Source organism: Dinoponera quadriceps, unplaced genomic scaffold, assembly GCF_001313825.1.
Source record: "Dinoponera quadriceps isolate SergipeBrazil2010 unplaced genomic scaffold, ASM131382v1 scaffold2952, whole genome shotgun sequence".
In the NCBI taxonomy this organism is placed as follows: Eukaryota; Metazoa; Arthropoda; class Insecta; order Hymenoptera; family Formicidae; genus Dinoponera; species Dinoponera quadriceps.
The window spans coordinates 643959-667733 of record NW_014557517.1 but is presented as its reverse complement, the minus strand read 5'-3'; the positions used below and the strand labels follow the sequence as shown (position 1 = coordinate 667733).

Below are 23775 nucleotides of genomic sequence, written 5' to 3'. Positions count from 1 at the left end.
TTTGCAAGATCGAACGTAGCTATTTGAAACATCAACTTTGTCAAATTACAAGTTATGTGCGATTGTGAGAAATTCTTTGTCTACGTGTATGAATATAATATTAATGGTAATGTAGCATTTAACGTATTTTCTGAATTATTAGTTTAACCTGACGGAAATATTTCTTGGAATATTTTATTCCGTAGAATGGAAAATTTGCATGGAAGGCACGAGCCTGCCGAATTAGTCACGTGGGTGGCATTCAAGCGTGCGCACAAGGTCCCTCGGAGGAATTTAACACACTACCGCCATCCAGTTCTCTTTCGTTTATAGGTCGGTGAGGGTCGGATTTTCTGATGCAATCCGCCGCGGTCTGTGTACATCGTGGGAAATTGTGAGAATTGCTACGTCTCTCTCGTGTATTTCGCATCGCTTAAATCGCCGGGAAAGCTGTTATTTTCCTGCCCTGAGGAAAAAGAACGCAGAAAAAGCAGCGAAATGACGGAGGAAGATTCGGTACGTAAAGTATCTCCGGATACTTTGTAACACGTGTGCACGGTTGAATTGGAATATCTTACCTTATTGTTTCTCCGCAATTTTTCCCCGAGAAGAATCTCTCCCGCTTTTCAATTTTCTAATTTCCAATTTTTAAATCCCCTTTAATTTGTCTCTTCGTACTGCGTTTTTTATTAGAAACATTCGCAAAATACCGTAGTTTGTACATTGGTATTTGCGAAAAATTTCCAGGTATTCGATCCCAACATGAAGAAAAAGAAGAAGAAGAAGAAGATCACCTTCGATCTCGACGCAGATCTCAATGAGGGAGGCAGCAATGATGATGCAACGGAAGATACTGTGGATAAAGAAAATCAAGAGCCCGAGTCAGCTGCTATTGAGGATGATGGAACAATGGACTTGGAGAACTTTGGCAAAAAGAAGAAGAAGAAGAAGAAGGTGTTCAATTTCGACGAATTAGAGGCAACTTTGCCCGATACAAAGAAGGAGGTGAGAAACAATTTTGGGGACCATAAGCTTTCATAAATAGCTTTTGTACTTGCTATATTTCTTACCATCCTGCTTATTTATTTCATTTATATCCTGTTAATTGTTAAATTAACTGTCAAATGGTTAAACAGGAACCTGTGGAGCAACAAACAGAAGAAGTTGTGGTGGACGACAATTTAGACTTAGATATGGACTTCTCCAAGACTAAGAAGAAGAAAAAGAAGAAGAAGGATCTCGATGAATTGGTGGCTGAGGACGAGCGTAAAGATACTGAAGAGAAAGATAATGGTACCATAAGAAATCACTTGCTTTGATCCTCTTTGTGTGTCCAGTTGTTCATATTATTCAATATTTGTTAACATGCTGCACTGAATCTGAGCGAAGTGCAGAATATGGTAAGGCATCTGCTTATCTCTGAATTAGATGGGAACACAATTATATGGCAATTATAGTCAATATATCGAGTACACAATTATCTTCCAATCATTCTTGCATTCACACATATTTCATATCAATAGAATCAGTAGTTAAACTTTCATTAGTTGTTTCATTAATGAAATATACATTTCTTCTTCCGCTTCTTTTCATCCCTATTATGGATGCGATAAAAGTAGAAGTAAAATATCCATTTATTCCTTCCTCAGTGGAGGAGGCGAATACATGGGAGGCTTCGGACAGGGACTACACGTACGAGGAATTACTGACTAGAGTATTTACCATCCTGCGAGAGAAGAACCCCGACATGGTAGCTGGTAAGAAACAGAAGTTCGTCATGCGTCCGCCACAGGTGGTGCGTATCGGAACGAAGAAAACGTCTTTCGCCAATTTCACCGAGGTACGTATCGTGACGAGAATCGGGCCGGTTGTTTGAATGAATTTATCTAAAGACGTAGCAGAACCAGCCGAATCATACAAGCATCTACACTTCGCAGATTTGCAAAACGTTGCACAGGCAACCGAAACATTTACTGGACTTCTTGCTCGCCGAGTTGGGAACGAGCGGCTCGGTGGACGGTAACAACCAGTTGATCATCAAGGGTCGTTTCCAACAGAAGCAAATAGAAAACGTTCTTAGGAGATACATCAAGGAATACGTCACGTGTCACACATGCCGCTCGCCGGACACAATCCTCCAAAAGGATACCCGGCTCTTCTTTTTACAGTGCGAGACCTGCGGATCGAGGTGCTCGGTCACCAGCATAAAGTCTGGCTTCCAGGTGGGTTTACCTTTTCTTACCGATCAATTAATAACGTGTAAAGCACGCATTTATTTAATGTGTAATAGCGACGAAACAGTCGTTCATATCTTACATCGAAGTTCTTTCGCGTCTCTTTCAGGCCGTCACAGGGAAGCGTGCTGCTATGCGTGCGAAAACTGCCTAAACAATCATCCACAAGAGTCTCCTCGTTCTTCATTTTCGCAAGATGCCTGTTGTGCTTTATTTGTTGAGAGAGTGCAGTCCTATATATAGAAGAAAGAAGTTTGGACCCTTACCAATCAGGAGCATCAAATGAATAAAAGCGTAGCGTAAGAGAGCTGCTGGTCGCGAGTTCAACGCTATGAGATATCAATAAAGCGATTGTATCTTNGGGGGGGGGGGGGATATAGGAAACGTAGGTGGTATTAGAAAGTATTAGATAGAATATTAAATTATTGTGAATTTATAGATGAATTTTTTGCTATAAAACAGAGCACGTAAAGAAGAAGAGGATGAGCTTTTTAACAACTTGATCTATTAACGATTTTAACCGATCTCTTCATTGAGCAAATTGTGAGGAAGTTTCCGTTCTTGTTTGACGCTTCGACCTATAGTGCCCTTGAATTTTGTAATCTCGGATTTTTTAGCGTCCCGACGAATCTCCAACAAGTCTCCCAATTAAATAAGGAATAGTTGAAGACTTATCGAAAAAATATATACAATATCTGCATCAAGCTCGTCCGCGGGCGCGGTTTAGATATAAAGTGTTGAAGAGTACCTGATCGTTATTAAACAATAGGGCTAAGCAGTAATTTGTTACATTGTCTTGTCTTGTATACAGTAACTTCGGGAGTCACGCGTGTGGCGGGACGAATTAGTGAGATCGTTCGTCGAAAACGACGTTTCCTTTTTTATAATCCGACTACTTCGCGGTATAGATTTTGTATGTGTCGTGCGTGTGTGCGTGTGTATTTGTATTCTTTCGAAAATCCAGCTGGAGAGAGGTCGGACAAGTTTCGCTTTGATACGAGAGTAACATTTTTGCAGTGCAATATTGACACACGTTTTACTATCTCATAGCGTAACCGATATAGCATAGCATAGCGACGTGTACATACGATTAAAATTGACACACATTGCTAGAGCATTTGCAACATTTTTGTAACGTCATAACCGACTAGTCGTAAAAGACTTAGGTAAGCAGCCACTGTAAGAGGTCGTGTAACCTGTAAGAAAGAAAAACACAGCGCGAGTATAATTCGCGACAATTCATCGATAGCTTCGTCCTTTTCCTTTTACACAGGACCAAGTAACTAAGTTAACCGAATTGACTTACCAGAGTCGAATCCCTTCGACGCTGCAAATGCTCGCGACGTTTCATTGACAACGTCCCCCTGATATCGTGTTCAAGTTCCTAAGAGAGAGCGGGCCGGTAATGTGTGTGTGTGAGAACATGTTCGTCGACTTATACCTTATCACGAACACCATGCTCGATCTTAGCGCGACTGTTATTCCGCGATGTACTCGTCCGTCACTCGGCGTCGACAGCACGTGGTCTGAAAATAGTAGACAGTGTTAGCTGAGAATCTAAATCAGGGTGTAAATCGAGGAGTTTGCCGGCGAGCGAGCGAGCGTTCCATCGGGAGTTTTAAAGCTGTTCTACGATGTTCGTAAGGACATCCTTGGCCGAGTGGCCGGCTTATCGGTTCGAGACAACATTTCATGCCTTAAGCTGGATCTATAGCAAGCTTTTAGCCTTTTGTCCCGAGCACTGAATTCTAACGGAAGGCGTTTCCAGACGTCGCGATTCCTGAGATTCAAGCGTCATTACCGATTTTTGGCAACGCCGGAAAATCCCCAGAAATTGCGTTACATTTTATTGCTCAGAGCTGAAAAGGCTGAAGGCTTATTGTAGATCCGTTCTCAGCAGAATGACTGACTTACTGACGTTTATGCCATAAGTCTGTCTTAAGCGAAGCACAACGACTGTCTCTCGAGTCTTAAACTACAAAACCGTCCTGACGATAAACTGCTATGTAATAAAAAAAAACAAGTGATAATTTATACAAGGATCAAAGAACATTGCCTTAAAATTAATATGCGAGTAATAAAGAGGACAAATAAAAATTAATGATAATTTAGACAAAGATTTTAGGGCGAAAAATATTATCTTAAAATCACAAGTCGGCCACTCTGCTACAGTCCTAAGGTGACTTTCACAAACTGCGGTTAAATTCAACCGACAGTTAACGATCAATTACATTGATCAGTTTAGCTAATTGATCGAAGAATGTAAGTTTGTAAGGAAAACGCGGTTATAAAGGCCTGTCTCGATGTAGTGGGCCGTAACATAAGAAGCGAACATGAATTATCTTCGTTTAGCTTCTCATATCACGGCTCACTATAGTCTTACGGACTTCTGTAGAAATGGCTTTTAGAAAATCATAGCGGACGAATGTGCGGGATAATTGTTGCCAGACACACACAATAAGCGAAGTTCACTGCGAGCTCACCCTCAATGTTCAGGCCGGCCGCCTTCAACGAACGTCGTTCGTCTTTCAGAACCATCGATTCCCAAAAGTCGCATGTCTCATTCGATCCGACGGATCCTCGTACAGGACGCGAGATCGTCGGTGTGTTACTTCCATTTTTTTTTTTTCCCTTTACTAATCTCAGGCCGCTAGCGAGTCAATGTTGTTTCGCGAGAGAAGAACGTACCCTGGATGCGGGGACGTGCACGGTGTGGAATATTTGTTCTCCCATTAAGGTAATCAGTTCCCGATCGACCAGGTCCGATCCTCGCGTTTTGATACCTTCCACGTCCGCCACCTTCGATCCATTCCGTCGTGAGGACCCTCTGAAGTGAGGTTGCAAATGAAAAAAAAAAAACAAGGATATCGTATCCACCGTTCGCGCGAGTACGGCTTTAGTTGGTGCAGTCTGAGACGATGGAATTGAACGATCGTGTGGAACAGCGGCAAAGATAATTGTTACGCGAATCATCGCGTTTCGAGGAGTTTTGTACTCGGTTTGCCAACTTGGTAGAATGATAGATCAGCTATGAACATGCTTATTGGGCTCTGAATAAACAACCCGACCGCTAAGGTCCCAATAAACTTTCGGTACATATGCATACTCGAATTTCTTCAAGTTTTCGACGCATCGCTCCCGGTTCTTCCCTCCGTTCTCCAGCTCCTTCGCCGGCGTCCCGAAGAGGAGCTCCTGGAAAATTCGAGCGAGAACGTGCCAAGAATTTTGTCTTTCCTAAATCGGGCACGTTTGATTCGTCAGGTAAATTCCCGCGTACAATAACGATAAATACGAATTGTTGTTCGCTTACATCGACCACTCAATGCAAATCAAATTTCGAGTGTATGACTAAAGCGAACAGCTACGCTTTCATGTCGGACATTAATCGGTCCTGAAGATTGATGTATTGTACTTCGTGCCCGTCTAAAGTTATGCCTTTGCATACCTCTTCAACGGATAAAGATCAAGAAGAGATAAATTAGCGGTCAGACAAATTGGAGTAACAACTGCGTGATACTAGGAAATATTTGAACAAGGCTTGGCTAAGGCGTTTAAAACAAATAGATACATGCAAATGTATATTGTAAACATATATAAAATAAAAAGAGGCTCTCATGATATACAATCAAGTTGAAGCTTGGCAAGTTCTGCATCGTCGTTGAGACTGGCGACATTCTATAATAGAAACTTTCTCGACTCTAACTTTCTATAAAGCCCACATCTCTTATCTTTAGATCTTTGTCATCTTTGATAACAATTAAGGCTGAATGAATGTGTTATCGCTTTAAAGTAAAGAATATCAATTCATAAAACCTTTCGCCCTGTGCCGTTTTATATAATTGCAACGAATAAGATAAATTATGCGCCGCCTAGCAGTGGAAAACCGACATCGTGAAATCAGACGAATATTTCTCCCGAAACCAACGCTGTGAAAACAGGCGAATATTTCGTCTAAAAGTAGTATCAAAGGCACAGTGTCTTCTGCTATAGTGTCGTCTGCTAGAGCGATTGACAGATCGTCGTTTGCTATATCAGGTGACAGCTTCAAGGCGGTGAGTAGTTGAACAACTGTAAAATTTACATACGCACATGTAATTTTGTCATATCTAACCTTTGACCATCTACCGCGCATGTTCGTGAATCGGGTTTGCTTCGTCGTATATTTCGTGTGTTTTGAAATATGTAAGAAAAAAACCATCCAATGGCCGATGCGTGCATGACGTTAACCTTGAAAAAATGCTACTCACAATTTTCTTTTTCTCTTACAGCGTCGACTTTGCTCCTCCTGCCAATCAGGCGTCGGATGAATATATTTTCATTGAGATTCGCGGCAAAAGCATTATTCTAAATCATGCAACCGTCGTGCAATCGAACTCCCACATTCACCTATGACACGAAAGACCTTAATTTCGTTGTCAAATCGTGCGAAAAAACTGAGGCCCCGTTTGATGACATTTTGCGGCGGAAATGGCAGCAGGCTGAGGAAGCCAAGCTCTTCCGATACGCTTTAAATATAAAGGACTGTAAAATATTGAATGGAAGATACAAGTTTCTGGCACAGGTACGCTTAGAATAATGCCGGTTTAAGACAATGTTTTATGCCTGAAATCTTTGTCCTTAAACAATGACTAATCAAGAAATCATTAATATAACGTTATTACAATGATATTTTATAACATGTAACGTTTTCAAATGCGTAGTTCCCAATGTTGCACGTGTCATTGTTAACAATTTGAACCAAACATTAAAAATAGTATCTCCACACTATTATTTTAATATTCAGGGATATTATATTATCGAGTAATAGTTTAAAAATATTTACAAAATATTATGTCAAAGTATTTATAAAGTCAATGTTTCAAGAAGATTGATTTAATGTTTCTTACTTACTGGATATCCTATGTCTTGAGTCTTAAACTAAAAAGCTGTTTGTGATTCATGACAAACCGTGCTATAATGATCATTTAGATAAAGAGAAAGATTTAGGATATGAAACATTGCTTCAAAATTGCAAGTCAATTAATCTGCTCAAGCTCTTACTCATGTGGGGAAGAGAAGAGTGTCTTCATTGGTAATATATAACTCAATGATGATTTCAGTTCAATCCGGAGCGAGCAAAGCGCAGACGTGTACCAGAAATGATCACATCTATGTCGCAGCCTTTCAACCTCGAGGACTTTAATTTCACAAAATTAAAGCAATCAGAGATACTGTTTGACATAGGAAACAGTGACGATATAGTTGCAATTAACGACAGTCCTGTGGCGCAGTATCATTGTTTGTTCATTACAGAACGCTCGAAATGTTTGCCTCAAGTTATAACAGAGTACAGTCTTCACAAAGCGGTAGAATTGTGCCTCTTGAGTAATTCATGGTAACCATTTCTGTGTTAGAGAAACATTGGACATGACTTTAGGGAGCGATTTTCTATCTTGTTGTCTGTTCTAGTTCTCTGCGGGTTGCTTTCAATAGTTTATGCGCCCATGCGTCCGTTAATCACTTACACTGGCATTTGTATTATTTGAGACAAGAGATGCTTCTGGAATACATTGTAGGTAAAGTTAATGATGGCCTGTATGTGTGTATGCAATGCATTACTTGATGTGCTTGCTTTTGCCTCAGGATGTTTGCAGTTATGCGTATGGTGTACACTTGCTGGTGGATTATCCAGCGAAAAGTTTATGTATCAAATTGTCTAGCTTTGAGAATATTGGGGATTTTGCGTCCCGAGCCTTTCTCGTGGTGAACTACTTGCAGTTGCACCAGGTGGCGCATAACGTGTACATTACGCGAGCGAAACTGAAGCCGAACGACGAGTCGTACGGTGACGTACGAATTTATGTTTGGGCCAGAAAGTCGCTTATTGGCGTCAAAGGTACAGCATTTATACCAGGGGTGTGCGAACTCTTTGGGCATTTATCGATCGGAGGTAAAACTGAAACTCTCATGTTCACGCCGATGGAAATATTTTGCTGGAAATACTATGATATCGTTGAAAGGTGAAATGAAAGTTATCGAAAAATTACTGGACATGTATAAAAATGAATCATAATATTCCTTATGAAATGCAATATAATACTGTGAAATATAAGGAAAGTGCAAATATACTGTTGAAAAGTAGTAAGAAAATTTTGAAGTATTATATATCAAAATTTATTGGAAAAACTGAAAATTACGTGACTTTTTAAAGAAAAATTGATATACCGGTGAAAATAATTTTTTTTTATTATTGAAATATTGACGACGTAATAATAAAATGGAGTCGATTGAGAAAAATTTTCCAATACATTTCAGCAAATTTTCATTATATTTTCAGTAAAAATCTCTATCAGGGCAATGCAGCATTTTCCCTTCTTCATTATATATAATAATTACCTACAATTATGTATTATCATGTATTATCACTTTTAGATGAAGATATATATAACAATCTGAAGGAGGAGGATGTAATCAATGTCCTTAATGATATAACGAACGAATCTTTCTTGTTAATCAGAGATAAGCTTCGACATTTTTTAAAAGAACATATAGATATAGGGAAGGATATATCCGAAAGTTCTAAATAACGGTAATAAATCCAATCGATTCTTTAGTTTCGATGTTATTCCTTGAATCAAAATTTATCCAAATATACTTTATTATTGTATCTCTCTTTCATTTCTCATAAATTCAGTTGCGTCGCTCCTTTTGTTTTTTATTTTCAATTGGTGATATCGATTGTGATTTTGGTCGAAATTAGTCGAGTAATCGATTGTGTTAGGTTAGAACGATTGCCGGCCTTTTGCCATGCATTGGGCGAGTTCCATTTAACGCTCGCAACGACGCGAGCGTCATTCTATCTTTATTTAACATCCGGCGAGAGACAAAGCTAGAATCACGCTCGCGTCGTTACGAGCGTTAAGTGGAACCTGTGCATTCAGAGGGAGAGAGAGGGAGAACGATTGCCGGCGGGAAGTATCGATAAGCGGTAAAAACAGAGACGCTGTTCAATATGATTGTAACAAAGTGAAGATGCCGACATCCCTCCTCGTGCCGAGATCTCCCGCAATAAGTATTCCATATCTCTGTGATTGAACACAAAATGGACAATAGCAATGATACGCAATTTTTCTCTGACACCATTGTGAGTATCGCGTACATCGATTATACTAGGTGTGATCCAAGTTGTGTGCTCGTTTGTATAGGTTAAAGCAAACAGAGGTTATGTTTATAAAATCGTTCTTAAAACACGTGAGAAATGTTTTCTTAACTTTTCTTTTAACAGTAACTACCTTTTGGTTTTCGTGTTCGCTTTCTGATTCTCGTTCATATCGTACACATTCATTTCACACATTCAAGTGTGTCGCGGGACGTAATTATTCTTTTTTCAAGTTAAATATTTATCAGATTTCTGTCTTTTTTGAGAAACGTAGCCGATATACGATGTAAATTAACGAGTGTAATGAGAATACATACGAATTAATGAGTGTGATAAATATATAAGTGGTAATTAATTAATTAATTTTAGGAACATGTGCTTCAACCAGCAAAAGCAGAAGTTTCACTTTCACTGGTAAAAAAGAAAATATTGAAAACAAAGTATGTATATATGTCCTATTCTGTTTTATATGTATCTTTTTTTATCATTTTTGTATATATTTTTTTACATGTAATTATATACATAACATATAAAATACCTCATTTGAGATTACCATTAGTGGCAGCAATGTTAAAAGAAAAAATCAGTTCACTGTTATGACAATAAGATTTATATATTTTTCAGTGATATAATAAGACAATATGAAGAGAAAAAAAAGGAGAATGATAATTTAAAATCAAAGTTGGATATTGTAAGGAAAGACCTTAAGAACGTCAGACATAAGTACCAAACTAATCTAGATATGACGAGAAAATTAGAACTTGTAAGTAATAAAATATATTGTACTAATTTCAATTATTAACTAAATAACGAATTCTTACATTGTTTATTATTACTGGAAATACATTCTTTTCGTACCGTGATTAATACATAGGCTATGTGTTAATATAAGTTTATTCATCTGGCAGAACTGTGTGAACAATGTCAACCTTTGATTGCAGGATAATACAAATGTTAAGCAGGAAAATAATAGGTTGAAGAAGAAAATAAATGAAGACGAATTGTCTACAGCCGGAGATAAGCAGTATATACAACAATTGAGGTGCAAAATAAAAGAATTGGAGGAGGATTATTCTGAAAAAAGTATGGATTATAAAATGCAAATGGCTCTCCTTAAAGGTAATGGCGACTAACTTGACTTCCTTCATTTTCTATCACTCAACGAATAGCATAAAGAACAAAACTGTTCGTTCACATTTTTGATCGAAGGATTAATTTCCTTTTACAGATGAAATAAAGAATTTGGAGCATCAGTTGGCAAGTTCGAAAAAAACACAAGGCAAGAAGAAAAAGTCTGCCATCGCTGATAATGATACTACTGAGCAGAGTACGGGTAAGTGTTAAGTCGCAAGCGAATAATTCCTCATTATTGTACACTTACTGTGTATATTCTCATTTGTAGAAACTAAATCAAGTTCAGACGTTGCTATCAATGTATCGTTGAGTGACTTCAATTTAGACAAGAAGCCCGAAATGCGAGAACAGAATACAATGACGGACGAATTTTATAATTTGAAGGATGATCCATACCCGCTGTTCTGTTCGAAGTGCACCACCCATTTACACTCACCGATCGAACAAATTTGTCAGATAATGATGTGCTCGAATTTAATCGAGCCGATTCATTCAAGGCCGATGTCCCCACTGTCTCCGCTATCAAGTGAGTAAACGACGATTCGTAGTATTTATCATTCGACGAAAGTACAAGAGGTCGCGTTCTCTTGATACAATCATGTCGACTTAGACATTCCTTCATTGCATATATCCTTGTTACATTCTTGATTCTCATGTTCCAGATTTAACGCCAGAACCTTCGGATCAAATTACTCCGAGTAAAAAACATTCAGATGAGAACGTCACAGACCAGAAATCAGAACGTTTAGACAGCAGAAATGTTCCGGGCAAAGGACCAGAACGTACAGATAGAAAAGTCTCCCCGGGTAAAGAATCGGAACATTTTGACGGGGGCGAGACGGCTTCTATCTCTAAAGTATTATCTCCGCCACGCCTGATGAACTCATATTACAATTCAATGGACGACGCACGCAATCTCAAGTCAGAGTCGAGAAATTCGCCCGCTACACCGCAGGATTTCGCTGAGTCTGCTGACGAACACCGGGCGAAGTATAACACGTTTGCAACGGAGCCGCCCGGCGAATCGGACTTAATGATTCAGTGTTCTTCATCTATCAGAAACATGGAGAAAATTGTGCATTCGTTGAAACGTAAGATGAAGAAGCAGATGCGTAAAGTGAGGAAAAGACTGAATGAGAGGCACAGTTGCCATTGTAACGCCACGAATTACGTGGCTACCTCTAACGTTGCTTCGCTGAATCCGGAACTGCTCAATATCTGCAAGAGTGTAATGGAGTTGTGTAATAACAAAGAGAAAGCACGCCCTAAGAACGAACGAAGTGCCAGGAGAAAGTATAACACGAAGAAGGCGAAGTTAAAGCGATTGAAGAGCGTGAGAAACGATTGGAAAGTTGAGCATTGCAAACCGCGAAATATAACCCGTACTAAATCGGAGGACATTTTAGACTCTTCAGCCGTTAATCAATCTTATCTGTCTGACGATGATTTCCCGGTACATTCGACAGAAGTGAAGTCTGTTGCCAAAGTGGAGTTTGTTGCTGAAACGGGGTCCGCCGCAGTGATATCGCATTCGCGCGTTGAAGACTCGTCAAGCAGGGACGATAACGTGGAATCCGCCGACTTGAATTACCACACTGAAACGACACTCGTAAAAAGCCCCGTTAATCCTTCCCACGGTATCGTTAACACAGGAAGCGGTTCTCAGAGCCTCAAGTGGAGAGGCAACAGTTCTCTGTTGAAGAAACTTCGGAACTTGAAGAAGAGAACGCGCACGGGCGTGCATTCGAACAAGCAGCTGAAGGTTGAGCTGTGCCCGAACGACAGTTCCGAGTGTTTCCAGCCGGCGAAGAAGCGACGGATCGCGCATATTCCGAAAGGCATCTCCTCTCAACCGGATTTCGCCGGGAGGGATCCTGCCGAGCACACGACGGCAGTTCAACCTGAAGTATTCGCGAGTTTCCCACCGGACGCGCAGTCATCGGTCGAGACCGAAATGTATCGTACGACCAGCGAGAAGAGCAGCACCCCCGTTGCGGTACGTAGATTCATCAACTCATCATCCTTCCAGAAGACCAAAGATCCTGCCGCTCCGCTCGTTAACGGCTGTTCGATGCCCATTGTTCCCGAGCGATCGGCAAATTCATGTTTGAGACTAGTCAATTCCAATGACACCTCGGGTAACGTCCTGCTTGGCACGAGGAGCAACGATGAGTCTGTAGCGTCGCTCGTTAACGGCTGTTCGACGCCCATTGTCGAGCGATCGCCGTCGGCGAACTCACTTTCGAGACTAGTCGATTTCAATGACGTCTCAAATAACTCCGACGTTGCAACGGGACTCGTCGACGGGACGACGTCGGTGGAAGAGACAGACGTCCTGCTTGGCACGAGGAGCAGAGACGCATCGCCTGACGCTCCCTGTGAAATTCTGAAGAACGACGAACGTTCGGCCGAGGTTACGAATAGTACATCGTCGCGCAGCAAGTCGCATCGTTTACCCGTGGTTATACTGAAACCTCGTAAGAATACGAGCAACGTGAGGAAGGATGCACACGATGAAGCGTCATACTCGAGGAGTCGGAGTGTCGAAGGGCACCAACCTCAAGGAGATGCAAGTGTGCCGGTTGAGACCGCGGAAGATCGCGCGACGAGCGAAGAGCGCGATGATCAGAGCTTAGTCGGGCAGCCTGTGGAGGAGGAGAATTCAACGTCGCCGTCGTTGAAGAGCAGGAGTGTCGTCGAGAATGACGATAACGCGGGAAAATCTCGCGACGAAGTGGACAATGAGGCGGGGAGGGTACAGGTGCGCGTTAACAATGAAAGGACTGCACCGTCGGACCTCGGGACGTTCGAGAGAAACACGGGATTCACTGGTGGTGATAACAACGACTGTGAGAATGATGTGAAGCAGGATAATGACGATAATAATATTGATAACGAGGGTATTGATGTCAAGAACGGTGATATCAGGATACCTTGCGATGATGATGATGATGATGACGAAGAAGGCAAAGTCGAAATTCGAACAGACCCGCCGATAAAGCATCTAAACAAATTCTTGGTCAAAGAAGGCGCGAAAAAGATAACTGCCAAGCAAAGGATGAAGATGTTCAAAATCTTGACATTTGCAGGTAATAAACGGACAATCGCGTGATATGATTTCACTGTAAAATGCGACGCTGCTAACAGGTTTCTGCTGACTTTCCACTCACGCGACCGGCGTTGTCAGGGCATAGAATCTTGGTATTTACAGTATCGCAAAAATCGCTGTTAACGAAAATATATGCCGTGTTCAAATTGCGCTGCAAAATGATAATTGTCGTCTGAAAAAATTATCGTGTGTTCGATCGTTTATGTCGGAGAAATGTCGGAAAAAGTTGTAATATCGTTAACAGAAATTTACTTTAGCAATAACGTACAATTATGTAAAGCCATATTGCGATGTATAGTATTGAAGCGTTTCAAACATAAACGCGACTTGTCTTCGCAATCATTACGGAGAATGTAACTACTTTTACAATGTTGTTTCTAGCAATTGAGACGTACCGCACTTTTTAACGTTACAGTCAGCCTTCGACGCACGCAGATCTGACACACATAGATGCGTACTTACCGTGGAAAATTCTTGACCTAAAATGTAGCTACTGCCGGTTACAGCAGCATTACGTGCGGAAAATTACATAATGACACACATAATGGCATAATCACCGTCGTGTTTTTATTCAGAGACATTGTGCAACATGTGCAGGGTGAGTCTGACTTGCATAGGATTTTGCGGAACCATCCACCTGCGTAAGTCGAGGGCTGGCTGTATTTTCCTAACAAACATTGCGGCGCTCTCTTGCAGAATTGGTATTGATTTTTTTTCATTTGCGTCTTTTTTTTTATTTTATCCGCGACGTAGCCGATCACCGTGCTACGTAGATCGCTGACGTAATAATTGCAATATGCCTGGGATTTCGACATCAATGATTAAACGACATATTCTGTAACAGATTAACGTTTAAATAACGAAAATATGAAAAACGGAAAGTCTAGCTTGGGCTCATGTATGTACGACCCACGCGGCAGCGAATTTGTTAAAATATACGAACCTTTTATCCTTAAAAATATATAATTCAGACTAAATTCTGAGGAAATTTTTCAGCTGATCGCACGATAACGCGTAAGCAGCCGTGTTTGACGGTAAGTTGCGCCGCCCTTGCCTACCTCTTGTAACCGACTCATGATAAGCAAAATATTTATGTTAATAACTTAAAAAAAAATAAGCTTCGAACGAAGTTTCGCAAAAGTTGCCTCAGAATTTAATCAGGATATCATATTTCAAAGGATAAATGATTATTCTGGATCTGTCGTACATTACGTTATGTTGTATCATATTTCAGGTGAATTTGTGATGAAACAATTGCACAGGCTCGAGCGAAGTAACTGGGAGGATTTTGTACATTGCGATATTGTAGAGAAACTACGCAAGACCTGCGGACCTCGTTTCCTAGCCAAGTTAGTGTAATCTGTTTTGCGCGATCTAAAATAGTATCGTAGATTCTCGTCTACTTCGGACAGAAACATACGTGCACATGAGAGATATCTTTACAGCGAGAGAAAAATGCCTAAAAAAAAACAGAAGAAATATCTCTCCCATGAGCACTAATAACATATTTACTAATATACAGTTTTTACACTAAAATAATTTTCTTAAGTGACAAAATACACATTTGCTAGAATTTTTTAATTCTTTCCACGAAAGCAATTGTTTATTTGAGTAAAAGAAATATGTTATTAGCGACTACCGTAGAAATATAATTTATTTTTTACATATTTGTTTCTCAGCGTATATAATTTTATCCGGATCAAATTAACACACATCTCCCTGATTCTTCCAGATATATAATTAATTTCTTATCGCACTATAGTAATGATAATAGTATGGGTATTACTATGGACAAGTCATTCACTCCCCCGGCGCCTTTGATGTCGAGGTGCGAACAGAAGATCATAATGCTCCTAATCGATTTGGATCAGTCGAAACCGATGCTCATTGAATACGTGCGAGCTGGTATCCATTATAAGCTGTTTAAACTTACCTCTAAGTTACTGGTATGTATACTTTACTAATTGTTGTCGAGACAAAGAAAAAAAAAAGAAAGAGCAAAGTTTGCCGTTCGTGTCAATTTATCGCGCTGAAGATGGGCAAATCGGCCACGTTCAGCGGAACGTTTATCTTACAACGTTGGGAATTTTCTGAGCCGAGACTGGACTATCATTCTTTTAGATGTACGTAATCTCAGTTCAGAGAAACTTCCAACAGTTGTAAAAGAAATGTTCTGTCGAACGTGGCCATTGACTGCGGTTTTAATGTTTCAGAAAAAAAAAATGTTTCCCATTTTCCCGTGGATTTTTTAATTTCTTCTTTAGAAAAAAAAAACAAAAAATTAATATAGCGGGTTTTAATCGAACACGTTTATGTGAATGTTTCCGAAGCGAATGAATTTTCCGTGCTCTCGGGACAGAATTTCCGAAGAGATCCGAAAGCTTGGGGAAAATTCTTTTTTCCGAAACTTAAAAACTGTACCATTAACGTCCACGTTTCCCTGAAGATTATAGAAACCGAGTTACTCACGAGGATGTACGTCGCCCTGGCGCGTCTGCAGAACGACAGGGAAGCCGTGCGCATCATGTGCTGCGACGCTCTCTACTGCATGGGCTTCCGTGCCATAAACGTCTTGTACACGATTTTGACGAGCTGGCCCGAAATTTTCCCGCACATCGACGCCCGCAAAGGTATCGTATTACATTGTAAAAACACTTTGGCTTTTTATTTAGCTAATGTGTCACTTTCTATTGAATCAATTCCTATTTTCCTTTCTTCTCTCTTCCTCGAGCGCGCACGAGTCGCTCGTTCGTTCGAGGAAGCTCCGAAAAATTGCGCCAGTTTCGTTTCGATGGTCTTAAGCGTCGCCGGGAATCAATGTCTCGTACGAACGCATCGGTCAAGAAGTTCGGTTCGATTCTCTGGTTGAATTTTTCATTTGACTCGATGAAAATGAATGGTTCACCCCGAGTATAGAATCAAGCATCTGCGTGATCGAGTCGAATCGAATTAGGGTTAGCCGGAAAATTCTGGTAGATAGAAAAACCCGTGGTAAATTTTGGCGTAATCGCCATCGTTTCTATCCTGGACGAACTATCTGACGATACTCGTGCACCTTCTATTTTAAAGTACAAGGTTTGCTGTCGAGAAATCAAACCAAACAGTTTTGACTGCACGAATCGATACATATCGAAGAAGCGTACACATACTGTTGCATTCTTGCGTAGGACTGTTACCAAAGTGCATAGCCTTCCTGATTTCGCAACAGAACGACAATGCTTACCAGAAGTTAATACCATTGAAGAATTTAATATCGAAATATTACGGGTATACTCAGGAAGTCTCAATCGATGACATCACCAACGAGCTTATGACTGCCTTCACAAGTAAGTTTATCCTTCGTAGTCGTACAGTACAGTGTACAGTAACCGCGAATTGTATTGCAGACGAACAGCAGGACGGTTTGCAGACGGCCATTATACTCCTAGCGAAGAGAAACGGAACAACCTGGGCGTATAAGAATATTATTAAAACTCCTCTATTGCCAATGATCATCTTTGAGAACTATCCTTGCATGTACAGTGCGTTCTGCCTATTAGGTATGTCCCTCTTTTGTATTGAACGTTCGACGAATCGGCTGGGGATTTGCGTATCGATTAACACTTAAACTGCCATGTCACCTATAAAAGAGGGGGGAAGAGGTGGTTTCATATACACAGGGTGGTCTACCACCCTGTGTATGCAAATGCCCTGAAAGATTTGAAGGAATGATCCTTGAAATTAATTCAAGACGGAAACTTCATGTGACCGAAACGGTTTAGTTTGAAAGATACAAAGTGCCAAAGTTGAAGGAAAAAAAACCTCTCCGGTTATTTTGATGAAACTTCTTCGTATGTTTCACGTCCGCCTACGCTCGACACTATGTCACGTGGGCTTCACGTGTTAGTATGCATTGCAGCCTACGAATTTGAATGTTCGCAGGGAAACTGATGCGCTCATTTCCGTTGAAATCGAAGGACAACTCTGTGAAGGATATCGCCGTTCAGCTCTCGGATCTCCTCGCGTCCAACGAATGTAACGTTTTATCCGAAAATCTTGCGTGATTTTCATTCTTGGCAGTGTGCATAATCTCCGTCTCGTTTTCGTGCAGTTTCAGACGACGTGCAAGAAGGTATAGCATCGGCGTTGCTTAGTCTCTCCAGGCACGAGTTTTCCACGGTCACGAATGCTATAATAAAATGGACGCCGAAGGAACCCTTAAGGCCGACTACCGTCGCGCAGATAGAGGCACATATAAAACTGCGCCCTCGAAAATTCTGGAATAAGTATGTACAAGAGAAGAAATTATTTGAAATACAGCCAAAATGAAACACATTGTACCTCAATCGTGTGTCCCAAGTGGTAACTGTAATTCAAAACCAGAAACGGAACATCGAATGTTCCAAATCGTTGTCGTTATAATCGGCAGTATACTTGAATTTTTTACGAATATACACGCACAGCCCGGCAGATTAGAGATCGGCCACACTTTCTTGTTTTGTTTTTATCTTTCACAAGCTTCGTGACATATCCCGTCGTACCCAGTGGGAAATCGGTTTTTCCCGAAACTCCCCCACGAGATACATTTTTTCAATCAGCCGACTATATACGTATTTGCAGTATTTAAATGTAAAATTCACATCACACGCCAAGTTACATGTCAGTCAAGTCAGTTCCCGAGTGTGATGTATCGACGTTATTTCGACGTCTGTCTGTGATCTCGCATTCTCTAGTACAAGTTCACCGCAAATGAGCAACTAGTTTTCAAACGTGAACATCTAGTTTTTACTAATCGCCCGGCTTGAAGGTACAGATGCGTCTGTAGTAGTCAACAATTTGACCTCGCAATTCGCTCGACTGATTCTCAGACTGTGATGAAAATGTTGAATCGTACGTAAGAATTATATTTCTATTCTTGAAGCATTATTCGGAAACGTCTTACTATACTGTTCATACGACGTTGTCCCGGAGGTACGTTGGAAATGAGTATTAGCGTAATAAGTAAGACGTATTGTAGAGTATTGGCGGTGACGCGCTTCGACACACATGACACTGAAATATTTCGAAACAAGATTACAGGTTTTTATTTTTTTAATATAATAATAAAAGGTAATCATAATAGTAATAATATTAATAATGATAATAGATAATATAATAATAATAATAATAGATAATATTCAACATATCGTAAGCTTCCATCCGCAGAGCACGCTAAGTTAATACATGTACATGGTTTCTTTACAAAAATAATAACAATGTTTTCGATGTAACATTGCCGATCGGTGACATCTTTTGCTTCTTTCATTTAGCTAATATGCCATTCAGCACTTTCCTTTGGATCAATTCCTATTTTTCTCTCTTCTTCCCTGTCTCGCACACACGCGCGAGTTGCGCGTGCGTCCTCTCTCTCTCTCTCTCTCTCTCTCGCCTCTGAACAATTAATCGTTCCAGTTAATCGATGTTGTCTTTGGTACATTAACAACGGACAGCATACTATGGAATAACGGTTTGGTATGTCGGACGGGGTACCCACCATCCGCCGTCGCAAGGTGCGCGCGCGCGCGTCGAAGGTGCTCGCAAGAGCTGAACATTGCACGAAGAAGATTTCGGCCGGGATGCTCGGCTGTGAGGAAGCGACGCGGAATAATAAAAAAAATAAAAAAGTACGAAAGAACAAGAAAGGATCCAGAGATGCCTCGGAGAATTCGCGACACGGACACGTAGTCTCAAAAAGTCTCGGCAGGAGGAATTATATCCTCCGGGTGCGTGTGTGTTTCTGTGTGCGGCAGAATGACGGAATAATCAACAGGTGTACAAAGTTCTTGGATGAATAATATTATCGCTTTAATGTAAACCATAGAAAGACATAACTAATCGGTGTTAATTAACGTAAGAAATATTACACTTTGCTATTGCAGATTGTGAATTGTGAGAACATTTCGGCGAATAGAGACTACGCTTTGCGCTCAGCGACGATAGAACTTCCATCATCTCTCCTCTCTCTCTCTCTCTCTCTCTCTGTTTGTCGTACATTCGGAATCCTCTCGTCCGTCGATTCGAATTCTCAGCGAGAACGCGAGTTTCGGTGAGCGACAATGAAGAAAGGAGAGATTACGCGTAATGTTCCTCCTTTCTTTATTTTTTATTCAAGGACGCGAGTCATTCGTCCGAGACCGAGGAGGAGACTCGCGAATTGCTCGCCGTCGTGGGCTTTAGGAACATGGAATTCCGGGTCTTCACAGACGTTCGACGAGTTTTGACGGATAATAAATTCATCGTTTCGACGCGTGCTTTTCTTTCTTTCTTTCTTTCTTTCTCTCTCTCATTCGTTTCATCCTACGTGATCTACACTACAAGGCCGTGATGTCGATTCTCGTTATCCTGCAACTGGCTCAACACGATCCGCTGGCAACAATTCTACTATTCGTCGGAATTGTCGCGCAAGGACGGTGCGGCTTTTTCAGCGACACGGAAGGAGAAAATCGCGCGGCCGGTTTCAACTTCGCAATCTTCTTCGCGCGGGACGCGGCGCTCTACGGTCTGACGTACTGAAAATGCCATCACTAAATGGTATGTATTAATCGCGGTCGTCGCGCTAAATACACTCTCCCGGGAAGCTGGTCTTTTTTTCTCTTTTTTTAATCGCGGTACTCTCTATGACCATTATAATTTACACGACGTAAATCATTACGAGGTTCTCGTTTGACCGGCTAATTTGGCCGAGAGTTAGGAAAAAAGCATTAGAGATTAGGAAAAATTACCACTTGAACATCGGACGATACGAAAGAAACGGGGGGGAGGGGGGACGCCTCGGCTATTGATTCTCCTGCTAATATTTTCCCCTTTCGCTATAAATCAAGCTAATTCTCTTTTCGTAGGCGCCAGATAAGAATCTTGAACTCTCTACCGAGACGAGCGCGCGAGTTTCGCAAGGCTCGACACCCTCACCCAACGCTCAATCTCCGCACGTTTGTGACGTCACACCATCAGCGGCGCGAAAAGCAGACGTTGATCCTTGTGAATCGTGAAAGCGGGCCGTCTGCGATAATTTCATTACTTACAGCTACCTACAAAGCTTACAACGGTCGCGCTAGTCCTGAGTTAGCTTCCGACTGAGAGCAAGCACCGGTTTCTTTCCTTTCGTGTCATCCGATGACTCTCTTTCTCTCCGCCTGTCAGACGCGGATTCCGGATTTAAATGCGACACAATGCACACAATCACGCATTCCATTCTCAGCACTAGTTTCGATACTGTGTCTCTCTCTCTCTCTCCCTCTCTCTCTCTCTCTCTCTCATACATTCTTCTCTCTCTCTCGCTCCTCACACACAGGTCCTTATAAATAATTTTTATCGATACAAAGTAATAATAAGTAATAATTTCTAATACAATAACCGATAGTCATAATAATATATAATATTAATGAATAATAATAGTAATAATAAATTAGGAACCACGTACAATATGAAATATGGGAAATTAAATTAGAATACGCTATCAACTCGTTTTTTTTTATCGAGGACTATTTATAAATTATAAGATACACGATTTGTATTCTCGCTTTTGTAGATGCTTAGGCCACGCTCTTCTTTCTTATTCGAAGTTTCTCTCTCTCTCTCTCTCTCTCTCTTTCCTCTCTTTCTCTTTCTTCCCTATCGCTACAGCAAAGTAGAAATTTCAGGGACAGTCCGAATAAGAGAAAATAGTCGTTATCGTTATCGAATGTGTCTCGAAGCGACGGGTGGGCGATTAATACGAAAAAAGGGTGGAACGAAGCGTTTGTAGAAGCTTTCCTTTGTTCTCTTTCTCTTTCTTTTTTTATACTCGAGTATCTACAAATATACAAATTACCGCTGAATCGTCGTCTAATGTCTTCGCCGTTAGATGCGTTGCTTTCTTCCTTTCTTTCTTTTCTTTTTGACGAATTATACAATTACAAAAATATGTATTTGGACTTTTGAAGCGCAGTGCGCGCGTCGCGATGCAACGACGTACAACGAGGACGTCACGACGCGGCGAAAGTGTGCTGTTTTTCCTTTTCTTTCTCTTTTGATAGTCAGGAGGCTGTCGACGATCCGGGATATATATATTGCTCTTTAACGTAGAATAATTTATTATTTACAAGAAGAGAGTTTAGACGAAACGACGGAGGCCCAGCCTCGTACACCGTGAAGTATCTCCAGACACACGTATTTGATCCCATTCTATTGCGTTGTTAAACGTACCGCTCTTTCGATATGCCGTGCAAACACCAAGCAACGATAATCCGAAAGCTGGAAGGAATCCGAATGTGAAAAAAAAGGAAAAAAAAAGAAGAAAAAATGAGAGTTATTGCGAGGTGAGTGGCAAGTGTCGGATGCAATTGCGCGTGTAATCGGAGATAATTTGAGCCTTTCATCTAAATAAATAGGATGTAACGAGTGATATAAGCGATCCGGCAACGCGGCCGAATTTTCCGCCTCTTCGATCTTGCCGAAACAATCGGACAACTGTCCGGCGCGCGTTGGAATTCACTTATCTCACGCATCGGCCGGACGCTACAATGAGCAACGAGTAATTAATGCGACATTAATGTCTCGTGGGACGACACATATATACACGGAGAAAAATATTTCACTGGCACAGCAAATTGTTAGGTATACTAAAGGAATAGCGAAAAATTTGTTTGGACAGCAAAATGATTTGTTAAGAATATTCACACATTGCTGGATATACAGACAGTAGAATAATTCGATCGCAGCAACGAAATTTTATCGTAATAACAGTGTTATAACAGCGAAATTATCTTTTCCATGTAACAAATTTTTTTCGTCGTCTCCATAGTAACCAACAATTCGCCGTGCGAGCAAAATAATTTTTTGCCGTGTGTACATATATATATATATACATACACATGTACACATATGTATGCATACGCGTCGTTTGGCAGTTATCTGAATGAAAAAAAAAAAAAATGAACTGGACAGAAAGATTATCAAAAGTTTCTCTTCCGAAACGAAGCGGATAAGGTGCGAATCGATCGGCTCGATCCCGCCGTGAAGTCGGCGAGACCCGATTCGCGCTCACGATTGTCGCACCTCCGACTATTTTTTTTTTTTCTTTCATTTGTTGCAGCCTATTTGTCCTACTCTCTTTCTCTCTCTTCCTAACGGCGCGTTTCGCTTTGCATCCTTACCGCTCTCGGTAGCACGGCTATGAAGTTAGATTCAGTATAAGTACGTCATTAAGTGCCTGAGAGCCGGCGGTCGGACAAACGATACTTCTCGTTCGCTTCTCCGGAGGATCGGGTGGCAAAGTGTGAAACTGTGTGCGAAAGTAGGGGAGGAGGGGCAAAAAGTGTGTTTTCGAGAAAATATCTTGTCAATGCGCCACAGTACGTAACGCCGGATGGCGATCTGACGTCAATAGATTTTCTCTAACGGCTCGGTAAATAGATAATAGCGTCTCTCTATTAATTCGTAGCGAAACGTGTGTGCCTCCCGTGTGTATGTGTGTGTGCTTAGGGAACTATTTCGTTCTCTGGTAAGAAGACGTCGGATTTCATCTAGATCTAATTTCCTTAGGGATCTCTACGTAAGACACATACGTCGATTACTCCTTTGATACCCAGTGATGCGCGCTCGGTTGCGCCTTCACTACGAAGATTCTTTGGAAGAGCCCGGCGTGAGAGAATACGATTTACGAGAGCGGAGGACCGCAAAGACGCGAGCGTCCTCGCAATCATGCTCCCCGTCAAACTGCGTGAGTTGCGCGAGAACTCTCGGTTTCGAGAGCCTCCCGCGAGGGGGAGCGCATTGAAAAGTTACCGTGTGTTGTTATTGTTGTTATTATTATTATTATTATACTATACAGTACCAAGCACGTACCAAGCATCAAAGGTTTCTCGTCTTGCCTATCCGCTCTAGCGTGCCTCTGCTACTTCGGCTTCTCGTGCTTCACCAAAAGAGGGGGCTTGCTCTTCTCCGTCTCGCCGGGCGCGTGCCGGCGTCCTGCGCTCGCGACACACGCGCGTATCCTTCGCGTTTACATAGGAGAGAGAAACGATCTTTCCTTTATTCTGAGTTTTTTTTTTCATCGCTCTTTACGATTTTCTTCTTCCTCTTTGATCGGGTGTACCGCAGCTACGCTTCTTGCTTTTTACGAACGAGAATAGAAAGGCACTACTTTTGCAGCTGATGTGTGTGTGTGTGTGTGTGTGTGTGTG

The 23775-nt window shown here is 41.3% G+C and overlaps 3 protein-coding genes across 3 annotated transcripts; all 3 read left to right on the top strand.

Moving 5' to 3' along the window:
* The first annotated feature begins 290 nt into the window (after window positions 1-290).
* On the top strand, window positions 291-2567 carry LOC106749280 (eukaryotic translation initiation factor 2 subunit 2-like). Its single transcript, XM_014628583.1, has 6 exons — window positions 291-495; window positions 727-984; window positions 1116-1272; window positions 1629-1819; window positions 1917-2201; window positions 2323-2567. The coding sequence occupies exons 1-6, from the start codon at window positions 478-480 to the stop codon at window positions 2365-2367; spliced, it is 954 nt and encodes a 317-aa protein (XP_014484069.1). The 5' UTR covers window positions 291-477; the 3' UTR covers window positions 2368-2567.
* A 3982-nt stretch (window positions 2568-6549) lies between these two features.
* LOC106749279 (GDP-D-glucose phosphorylase 1) lies at window positions 6550-8324 on the top strand. The gene is made up of 4 exons (XM_014628581.1): window positions 6550-6774; window positions 7313-7587; window positions 7662-7764; window positions 7836-8324. Exons 1-4 carry the CDS (start codon window positions 6565-6567, stop codon window positions 8214-8216), a joined length of 969 nt encoding a protein of 322 aa, XP_014484067.1. The 5' UTR covers window positions 6550-6564; the 3' UTR covers window positions 8217-8324.
* A 646-nt stretch (window positions 8325-8970) lies between these two features.
* LOC106749268 lies at window positions 8971-17904 on the top strand. Its single transcript, XM_014628553.1, has 14 exons — window positions 8971-9336; window positions 9721-9791; window positions 9976-10114; window positions 10293-10470; window positions 10580-10684; window positions 10754-11011; window positions 11148-13574; window positions 14829-14943; window positions 15327-15540; window positions 16041-16224; window positions 16762-16920; window positions 16981-17133; window positions 17516-17608; window positions 17685-17904. The coding sequence occupies exons 1-14, from the start codon at window positions 9295-9297 to the stop codon at window positions 17900-17902; spliced, it is 4356 nt and encodes a 1451-aa protein (XP_014484039.1). The 5' UTR covers window positions 8971-9294; the 3' UTR covers window positions 17903-17904.
* The last annotated feature ends 5871 nt before the right edge of the window (window positions 17905-23775 follow it).

Coding starts and splice junctions, on each gene's coding strand:
- LOC106749268 (XM_014628553.1), top strand. CDS start 9,295: ATGGACAATAGCAATGATACGCAATTTTTCTCTGACACCATT. Junction 14,944..15,326: donor GGACCTCGTTTCCTAGCCAA/GTTAGTGTAATC, acceptor TGATTCTTCCAG/ATATATAATTAATTTCTTAT. Junction 16,225..16,761: donor GCACATCGACGCCCGCAAAG/GTATCGTATTAC, acceptor ATTCTTGCGTAG/GACTGTTACCAAAGTGCATA.
- LOC106749279 (XM_014628581.1), top strand. CDS start 6,565: ATGCAACCGTCGTGCAATCGAACTCCCACATTCACCTATGACACGAAA. Junction 6,775..7,312: donor GATACAAGTTTCTGGCACAG/GTACGCTTAGAA, acceptor TGATGATTTCAG/TTCAATCCGGAGCGAGCAAA. Junction 7,765..7,835: donor AGATGCTTCTGGAATACATT/GTAGGTAAAGTT, acceptor CTTTTGCCTCAG/GATGTTTGCAGTTATGCGTA.
- LOC106749280 (XM_014628583.1), top strand. Junction 1,273..1,628: donor TACTGAAGAGAAAGATAATG/GTACCATAAGAA, acceptor TTCCTTCCTCAG/TGGAGGAGGCGAATACATGG. Junction 1,820..1,916: donor CTTTCGCCAATTTCACCGAG/GTACGTATCGTG, acceptor TACACTTCGCAG/ATTTGCAAAACGTTGCACAG.